The following is a 10784-nucleotide window of genomic DNA, read 5'->3' on the forward strand; positions in this document are numbered from 1 at the left end:
CTCCTGGATTTATTATTTTTTTCCGGTTTACTTTTCTTTGCACAGTGCTGCTGGTTGGCTGTCAACCAATAATTAAACATGTTTATATTAATATTTGGAAGGTTTTTTTCTTCCTTTGGAGCACCACCTTAGGGAAATTGGATCAAAAGTGCTTATAAAAACCTGAGTCAGTCAAGACAGCTATTTACCAGAATTTAACATCCTAAGTAATTAGAATTACAGTCCTATGGCCCATCTGAAGCATTCTGACATTCTGTTTCCCCTACATGAGTATCATTTCTGAACTTTAATATTCAGACATGACAGCTTCCAAATAAAGTTCAAGTTGAAGAATCAAATAGTGGTTTCCTATCTTTGGAATAGATAGAAAAACTGAATTTCCCTAAGAACATAGAATAAAATTCACCATCTGATCAAACAAAAAGCTGTTTTATGTATCTAATATTAATTGGTATGCCATCAAGAACCTAAGTGACCACAGACTTAATGAGTAATCTAACACTCAGGAACAAATCTAAAGATTAAAACAAATTAGAATGAATTAATTCAAAATGTTAATAATTTCTATAACAGTGTATTAATAGCTAGCATTTTAGCATTACTTTGAGCATTTGTGTAATTTTTCTCATTCAATCTTCACAACCTCGTTAGTAGGTGTTATTATAAGCAATTAATAGATGAGGAAACTGGGTTTCCAATAGCAAGAAATTTGCTCAAGAGTTACATAGCTAATCAGTGGTTGAACTTATTTGAACTCCAGGCTACTTACCTTTTAACAATTATATTATAATACTGGATTCACATAAACTACTTACAAGAACAAAATTCTTAATTGAAGGCATATTAATAAATGGTACAGACATTAAATTAGTTAAAATAGAAAGATATTGTCTTGTTTTGAAACCTGTACTCTCCCATCTCCATTCAACTCAAATCCTACATCTTTTAAGAAGCTTCCAGAAAGTGGTCAGAGAGATTCTCAGCAATAAGCATAAGTGAATTCTCTCTTACCTAGGCTTCTTACGTCCAGTATTCACATTTCCAATATTTACTTTCAATATTGATTCTATTCTGTCTTGTATCAAAGCTCATATTGAGGCTTCAAATAGACTATAAAGTTTCTGGAAAGTGGGGACTTTGCATAGAGTCCAGCTTTACCTGTCATAGAAAGTAATATGTTTCCATAGTATTACATATATGTTAAAATAAATATGCACACAAATGCACACATATGAATTAAAAATGAAATCTTCATTCTTGATTCTCGTTAGTTTCAACCATTCTAGGATGATGAGAGAATGATATTTCTAATTTAAATTATATCATGGTCATTTAGAATGTAGATAGAAATTTCAGTTTTTAATGAAAAATTCTAGTTATTGAGAGATTTGTCCTTAAATATCAAAATCTACCAATTATGAAGAGCAGCAATAGAAATAAGCCATGGGCCAAACTAATGTATCATATTATATTCTTTTATCACTAAAATACTGTACAAACAGTAACAAACAGGTGGTGACACTTCAGGGATAAACCCTATTCTAAAAGATTAATTACCATTTATAATAATGGAGTTTTAAAAAGAAAATGGACCCACTGGGCTTGTTTACTCACTTTTTAGCATATAGAGGGCATTTTAATTAACTACATTGCGTTTAGTGCATTTCCCAGGTGCTAGAGGTAAGACTCCAGTGCTTGAACATAAGATATAATGAAACAATATATTTTCTTCTTTATTTTGTTGTTGTTTTACATTCCTTTTTGAAAATAACTTAATCCTATTTAAATATAAAATTAAATGATTGTTAAACTATATACAGAATATACTTATTAAAATCCCTTTCCTAGAGACAATTATTGTAATCAATTTCCCAAGAAATAATTTTAGAAATAGTCTATGCATCTATAAAATAAAAATATACTTATGTTTTTCTTTTGCTTTTTAAAGCGAATGTAGATTATTTTATAATCTTTTCTACATGTTATTTTTATACTCGATGGTATATAAAATTGCGTATTAATACATATTACTACAAAAAGAACTTCCTTATTCATTCATTTGGTTGCGTAGTATTCCATTGCTTGGATTGATGTACCATATACTTTATTTAATGAGTTCTTTATTGATATACCTTTAGGTTGTTGCTAAACTATTATACCACAAACAATACTTCAACAAACAACAACATCATGTGAGTCTTTCTCACATATGCAAGTGTACTTGTAGTGCAAATACCTTGAGGTGGATTTCCTCTATATAAAGGGATGTGTTAGTTATATGTGCTAGGCATTAGTCAAAATACACTCCTAAAAGTGTATACCCATTTATATTATCACCCACAAGCAAGAGAGTGCCAGTCTTTGCATACCCTTGCCAACAAGGTTATCAGCTTTTCAACTCTTGTAAATTTGGTTGACTAGAAACAGGATAACAGTGTTCTGACACACAGTATTTAACTATGAGTGAGACTGAGCATCTTTTCGTATCTTTGATTTCATCCTTCTCTCTAATTGCTTTTTAGTCTTTTCCAAACTTGTTGATTTGGACATTTAATTCTCATATTAATTCTCGTTTGTTAATATAAATGCATTGAAATATTTCTAAATATAAGTAATTTCCCACTGAGCATTACATTGACTATGTCCTTAGGTGTCTTTATTATCATAATAGTCTAGCATTTTTACTTTTTGCTTTTGAATCAAGTTAAAAGTGTATCCTGCTTCCCACCCATGGAGCTATGTTTTTTTCTTATCTGAATTTTTAAAAATGTATAGTTTCATAGCATTGACATCAGTTAATATAACATTTCTACATTTGAACAATGTATGGAAGCTTCGAGGTGCTAACATATGGTCAATTTCAGGGCCCATGAAAAGATGATGTATCCTCTGTTTTTAGAACATAAAGTTTGACATACATCTATTAGAGACACCTTGGTAAACAAGGAACATCTACTAGATACACCTTATTATTTAGGTAACATATATTGTTAGTTATGTTTTAACCACATGCATTGAGAGGGGTGAGGCACTTTACATTTTACTGTAACAAATAGCTTTATATTTATTTATGTAGTATTTACTATCGGTATAGACTCTGGTTCTTATTTTATTCAAAGTATTATAAACTGTTATTATTTCATGCTTATGTTATCTCATCTTTGAGAAATTTTTCAACTTGGCTCCTGTAATTTGGGACATCATGTTATTATATCTCATTCTGTTTTCTCACCATCTATTCCCGAGATTTGTATATATGCTTTATATTCTTGTTGCATAGATATGATTGCTTACGTTTTTAGTGCATGGGGAAATGTAATGTTTTCATTTGCTTTATGATAACATTTTCCTTTTGAGTATTCTTCAGCTGTCATTTGTTTTCCACTTGTTTTCATCATGTTTTGTAGTATGTTTGTATTAATCTTCTGTTAATTTCTCTATAATAACCCATCTTTCAATAAAGTAAATTTTCCAGCTATTTGCAGACAATTGTAAGGAATAGCCTGGAGTTGTGTCTTGGCTAACAAAAATTTTTTAGAAGTTATTTTATTCTTTACTTCTCATTAGTCATAGAAAAAGGCTGAGAGCTGTCAAACTCTAAAAAGAATTTCCTCTCTATTTCCCTAACCTTCAAAATAGGCACAGTTACTACCTGAAACTTTGCCCATGTTTTTGTTTGTTCATTTTAAAAATTCTTTGTTCTGCATAACATTCCTGCTTTTCGGAACCCAATGGTATAGAGAAGTTCAACACATCTAGGTCCTGCTTCTACAAGTAGAATTTTCTTTCACCTCAGAATATATAGTTCACTTTGGAGAATTGCACTTTTGCTGGTTCTTTTTGAAGGTGGCAATCATGGCTATCTTCTTTCTACTTTTGCCCACATCCCTGCTCAATCTTCACTTCCTAGGACACAATTTACACATATTTTTTCTCTTAATTTCAGCCAAGATGACATTTGTGTTTCCATTTTTTAAATATCCTTGCTGCCTATGATTAATTTTGCAAAAAAGGAAAAGAAATGCTAATTTTCTGAACTATCATCAAAAATTTTGGAAATTTTTTCATAATAATGTTTGACTTTTGAATATTGACTTTTTTGCTAATATAGAAAACAGGGCAGTGGTTTTTTAAAAAATAATACTGATTGTTGGATCTCATATCAAATACTCTATAAGTGGGGGGGGATTGCAAATGGCAACAAACTTTGCAATTCCTAATTATTAACACTGACTTAAGTCTTTATATAAAAGTTATTGAGAAATTATGATGCAAGTACAGTAATTAAGAACATTGGACGTTTAAATAATGTTGAAGAACTTCTAAGCATGAAACAAAAAAGAAACCCTAGTGGAAATGACTAAAAAATATTTTATAACATGAAAAAGAAAACTTGTAATGATCAAAAAAAGATCAAAAGACAAAGATTACATTGAAATTCGTAATTTGCAATACACGTAGTAAATTAAAGGTTTATAGTTTAACATGTAAATGGTTCTAACAAACCAATATTAGAAAGATTAATACAAGATAAAAATGAGCAAAGGAAAATTTTCCAATCATATTTATCTTGATAAATGTGTATTTAACTCAATTATTTCCTGTGTTTCTATATTTGTGTTTTATCTGACATTGCTATAGTGTTAGAGGAGATGCATCAAAATGAGATTAATTATACCATCTTGACAAGAAGAAATTCATTTGGCTAATAAATATTCAAATGAAAATATTCAAATTCCCTGTAATAAAAGAAATAAAAATTAAAATTATGAGGCATTAATTTTCTTCTTTCAGATTAGTCATGTTATAAAGGTAGATAATGGTCATAACATAAAAAGGGATTTTCTTATGAGATGTGAGCCAGAATATAAATTGACATAACCTTTGACATTTGCTTTTTAAATTAAATTTTTTAGCCATTTCAATTCAGAAATGTCTAGAAATTTATCCTTAGAAAAACTATACAAGGATGGTCATGACATATGATTTATTTTAATAAAAAATGGAAACAGCCTAAATATCCAACAATCTGATTAAAGTATAGTTTATTAATGCAGTGAAATATTTAGCCATTAAATATAAAATAGGGAGAATATGACTAAGCATTTTGTACAACTTGAAACTGTCTTTAAGACACATATAGTTCAAACATTTACAAACAAAACATGTTTAAATAAATATATCATCTAGACATCTGCTACTTTAATGTTACGCAGTCCTCTAAGGTATTTTTTAATTTAAATAAACTTATGGAGCCCCATCCCAAGTACCGTGGGTAGTCAAGTTCTCTACCCAATACCCCAAGGGTTATCAAGATATTGATTCTTTTTACCCTCCTTCTACAGGCTTCTTGATTCCTATTCTGGTTTTACATTCTGAGCTGGCTCATTACTATAATCCATGTTGCCTAAGGCAAGAAATAGTCTCTTTCTTCATTGTTCAGAAAAAAAAATTATACACAGCTATTGTGTACTCCCAAGACAGCTGCTTGCAAGTATCTAAAGAAGGTTATAGCATGGCACAGAGCAGGCAACAAATTAATACTGAATATGAGACTTTCCAGCTCTAAATCCCTAGGGTATGTCTACCACATGTAAGTAACCTAGACCTACCTGTAGATCAATTTCTCTCCCAACAGGTTTTTCCTGTCCTGTTGCCTGGTCAGGCTTTCTCTCTTCAGGGACTGCTTTTTGTACCTCACTATTGTATCAGTTCCTGATCCCAAACCACAGCTTCCCAGGAAAGGATTCAAAATTTTAATATTCATCTGTTATATTGGGCAAATCAATTTAACTTTTTTTGTAATGACCCTTTCCTTTCAGACTGTATGTAGAATACTAACATTTTGCAATTAAAAAGCATTCCAACAAGGTTTTGCCTAATCAAAAAAGCCATTCTCTCCCTAAAAGAAAATTCTGCTGAACTCCAAGGGCATCCAATATAAAACACAGTAAACTTTTAAAGGCAACTTTGAATCCTTCCTATTGAGATAGATATAGTTATTCACTGAAACCCGTAAATAACTGTGTGGGTGAGCTAGGAGAGGATGCACACAAAATGTATATAAAACTTAACTCTTGTAGTCGAGTTGGGTATTTGCATGGTACTCAATTTTTGAGACATTGCATCTATCAGTATATGTTTGAATAGTAAACAGGCATTCAGTAATTTTTAAGAAGTTAGAATATGAATAATTCAAAGGTGAATTTGGTGACATCTCAGACAAACTGAAATAGGATCATTCAGACTTTCAAAGCTGTGTGTTTCCAGAGGCAAAAGAGAATCTCATTCAGAGTTGCTCATCAATGTTTAATTTCCAGTCTGGAATACCAAAAGGGAATTGACTTAGACCCTAGAGAATTGGTTTCTTGTATTTAAATGGACATATTAGTATCTTCCCTCTCTCTTAGTATTTAACATTTGTCTCCTTATTTAGAAAATGCTGAAGCACACAATTAGAGCCTTAGAGTTACACTGTTCAGTATGGTAGTCAATAGCACCATTTAGCTATTGAGCACCTTAAATGTGGCTAATGTGACTGAGAAACTAAATTTTTAGTTTTACTTAATTTAATTCAGTTTTCAAAACTAGTACTCAATTCAGTTACTAGAAAACTCTTAAGGCTATTTGGGAAAACTTGGACATACAAATCTATTTTTCGACTGTACATTTTATAAAATCTAAATATAGATCGAATATTTCCAATGAAAACTCAGTGTCCAAATTGAGATGTAAGTGTAAAATACACATCAAATTTCAAAGATGTAGTATAACAAAAAAAGTAAAATATGTCCTCAATTTTTATACTGATTACATGTTGAAATTATAATATTTTGGATATATTGGATTAAAATCCATTACTTACATTGATTTCACCTTTTTAAACTTTAAAAAAATGTATCTACTAAACAATTATAAACTACATATGTGAGTCACATTATATCTTTAATAAACAGCAGCACTAGAAGGTAAAATCAAAACTTACTACAGAAGTCACAAACTGGTAGAGATCATTTAGCCCACAAACTTCTGTATGTCATCTGTATAATGTTTTTAATTATTTTTAATTAGTTACAAGTATTTAATATATATAGTTAATTTTTGAAAAATATTGGTAACTGGCTCCTCTTGAAAAGTTAGAAAATTTGACAAAATTGTATTTTTTCTTGCATGGCAAGAATTTGCCTGAAATGACAGTGGCTGCCCCCTCTAGCTAGCCCTAAGCTATTTCGCACCACCCTCCCAGTTAATAAAAAATAAAATCACTCTGCCAGACCACTGAAGACATTTGAGTTCGAAATCTTTAAAGCACATGACAGGATGATGTAAAAGAAGTGGGGATTTTTACCCACTAAATTTGTTCTACAAATGTTCTCTACATTGGGTAGTTTCCATTTTTCTAGCCACAAAAATTGATCAACATTTTACAAGGTGAAAATCCCATTGAACAATTGAACAGCTGTCCATAAATCATGTAACAAAACCAGAATGAAGCGACATCTTGCCTTGTGGTGCAGAAAATCCTAGTTATATTTAATGCAGAGTCTGCTCCTTTAAGTCCTGGGAACCTCCCAGGTCCTCCCTGCACTATTGACCTATATGACAGGCTTTAATTAGCATAGATTTTTCACGTTCATGGATAGATTTGAAATTTGGAAGTACTTAATGAAAAAGGTCTGTTACCTTGACCAGGCTGAAATTGCAGTTAGAGGACATTTTCTTGCTCCAAAGGCACTGCATACAAATATATGAATATTAACACTATGCATACAAAAATGAAGCTTTCATTTTTTTCCTAAAGGAATATTCATGTTGATCCACTGTTAATACTCCCTGAAAAATGTGAATGATATCTTTAAAACTTATGAACTCAATGCAGAATTAAATATAACTAGATTGTTTGACAGCAATTCAAGCATCATAACTTTTTCTTTGCCTGTTGGATTAAAGGAAATGAGGTAAATAAATAACTCTGTTTATCTTTTACTAAAGCCTGTATATGTAGCTTACAGACTAATAGGATACAGAACTGATAGATACATACATACATATGTATATATGTATATACATACATGCAAAGTAAATAAGTAGAATAACTACAAAGTCTTGAAATTGTGATGAAGAAAAACATGCAGAGATAGAGAATGATACTGGGGGATTAAGAAGTAGTCAGGGATCAGATGCAGTGGCTCAGGCTTGTAATCTCAGTGCTTTGAGAGGTTGAGGTGGGAGGACTGCTTGAGCCAAGGAGTTCGAGACCATCCTGGACAACATAGTGAGATCTCTTGTGGTCCCAGCTACTCGGGAGGCTGAAGTGAGAGGATCATTTGAGCCCCAGAGGTCAAGAGTGCAATGATCCAAGATCATGCTACTGCACTCCAGCCTTGGTGATAGAGAAAGACCTCCCAAAAAAAAAAAAAAAAAAATAGTGGTCAGAGAAGACCTCTTTGCAGGGCTGAAATTTGAGATGAAACCTGAAGAAATAGAGTTATGGGAAGAGCAAAAGAATGGTCCACATCCAAACAGAGGGAAGAGCATGTGCAGAAGTCTTGAGGCACATATGTTTAACTGAAAGAAGGCCAGTGTGGCTACGACAAAGTCTGACCTGGCCACCTGGCCTGGGAGCCATGGTGCAGACCTGACCATCATTTTGGGCACCATCATTTTGATTCTGACATAGCACCCTCATTAGCAGAGGCAGCTGAATGCTGCCATCCTAGATGGGGTCTTCACATGCTCAGCATAAGCCACCTCAGCCCATCCCAGCACGCACCTAAACCAACCAGCTTAGATGTAACCTGCAGCACCAGAGACTTTACTCTCCTCAAATCAACTAGAGATACCGCTGCCCCTGACTTTTTTTTAATTTTTATTTTTTGGCTTTAAAAGACCCACTTCTCCTCTTGTCCAACCTTCTCACCCAGAGCTGAGACTCTATTCTAACATGTGTGCCTTACTGGACAGGAAAATTTTTCCACATTGTGCTCATTCTTTTGCTTTTATCCATTGTTTTTATCTTTGAATAGGAGTTAGGTAAAAAGCAGTATAGATGCATTGGGAAGGTAGAGGAAGAAAAAAATTATTATTTTCTCAACCCTCAGAAATTTTTAGTTGAAATGGTCCCTGCAACAAAAGACTAACAAGAGAAAAGCAAATAGAAGTTTGTCAACATGCATACTTCATGTATACATGGGGGATACCCAGACTATGAGTAATTTCTCAAAGAGATGGCTTTAAATTACATAGCATCTTCAATAAAGAACAGTACATTTTTGGAAAAGTGGCAAGTCAGAAGAAAAAGACTGATTTTCTAGGGGTGGCCACTTGTGAGAAGTCAAACAAATGGCAGCTAAAGGCTGGTTAGTAAAGCTTGCTAACTGTAGACCCTCCTGGTGCTATCTCCAGGCCCAAAATGGGTCTAAAGTAGTCTTCAGTAGTTAACCTGTGTTATCCCTGGTAGAAGGAAGAGGTAGGGCGATATCTTTTTTCTTCGTAAATCTGTGTCCTGCTTTTAGGCAAGAGAGGAAGGGCAGAGAGCTTTTCTGCATCTGCTTCTTAAGTGCCTTCAGCTCAACAAAATTCTTATAACAAAGAGGTATATTTTATTTTGGTGTGGTATATTCTGGTCTTCCACAGAGTCAAAGAACATAGCCATGGAAAGAAGTTTGGAATTCATCTTAAGTATAAAGTCAGATTACTAAAGGGCATTAAGTAGGGGGAGTGATAAATCCTATTCAAATTTTGAAATGATTATTCTCACTGCTATGCAAACAAATGAATAAACAAAAAATGCTTGAAGATGGGTAAGAGTGACAGGTCAAGGACCAGAGGGGAAGAGGGAGGTATCCGGGTGTTGGAGTGGGTGTTTGTTAAATTGATGCAAGATCAACTTGTCAAATTAATAGAATCATGCTAACAATAAATGTTGGCAATTACAATTGATGACAAGAAAAATCAATATTTATTGAGTGCAAGCTGCCTTATGTTTTCTCCATCAAATTTACACAAACTTATAAGTGTGTTAGAATGAGCTCATTTTTTTTTATCCAAAATGTGTTTATTGAGATGATTTCCCACTCATCTTGATTCAGAGTGCTGTTAGCGCTGCATCCTCCTGAAGGAACATCCTTCTGTAAATCTTGCTTTTCCTCCTGTAGGCAAGCAGAGGACAGTGGAGCAGCCAACACACAAAACTACCATTTGTGCATAGCTAAAGACCGTGGTGATTTTATAGCGTCCTGGGCATTTCACATCCCTAAAATAGGAACTGGGGCTCTGCACCAGGCATTTCTTCTTGTGTTTCCTCTTCTCCTCTTCTGGAGAGGGAGGAAAGAGATATTTTGCAAGAGGCATGTTCTCGTGGGTAGGTCATCACCGCCAGAAAGGTAGAAGGACTCATTTAACAGTTAAAAAAAATTTAACTCCGACAGTTTGGCTAAAGTCAAACCGCAATTAGCTGAGATTCAAACCAGACAGTAAGATTACTAAGCTGGTACTCTCATATATGTAAATTTAATTAATTAACAAGAATTGTTGAGAACCTACTGCATGCAAAGTCATACACTGTTTCTCAAGAAAAGGAAAACAAATGAAGATGGAAAAAATCTTATAATAGGCTTTTGTTTACTGTTAGGTAATAAAAACATTGAATAAGATTTTTTCTGTAAAAATAAAAGAATATAAAACTATTTCCAGGCAAGGTGTCAGAGTCCCGTCAGCAGAGAGTGGTTGGCTCATGGGTAGTAAGAAGAATTTACCAACAATAGTATAGGTTTGAAAAGGAA

At 33.2% G+C, this 10784-nt stretch overlaps 1 protein-coding gene across 1 annotated transcript; it reads right to left on the reverse strand.

The window, feature by feature from the left end:
• Positions 1 to 10098: 10098 nt before the first annotated feature.
• LOC129031605 (small ribosomal subunit protein eS27-like) lies at positions 10099 to 10359 on the reverse strand. Its single transcript, XM_054478135.1, has one exon. It carries the CDS (start codon positions 10351 to 10353, stop codon positions 10099 to 10101), a length of 255 nt encoding a protein of 84 aa, XP_054334110.1. The 5' UTR covers positions 10354 to 10359.
• Positions 10360 to 10784: the final 425 nt, after the last annotated feature.

This window comes from Pongo pygmaeus, chromosome 11, assembly GCF_028885625.2.
Source record: "Pongo pygmaeus isolate AG05252 chromosome 11, NHGRI_mPonPyg2-v2.0_pri, whole genome shotgun sequence".
Classification (NCBI taxonomy): domain Eukaryota; kingdom Metazoa; phylum Chordata; class Mammalia; order Primates; family Hominidae; genus Pongo; species Pongo pygmaeus.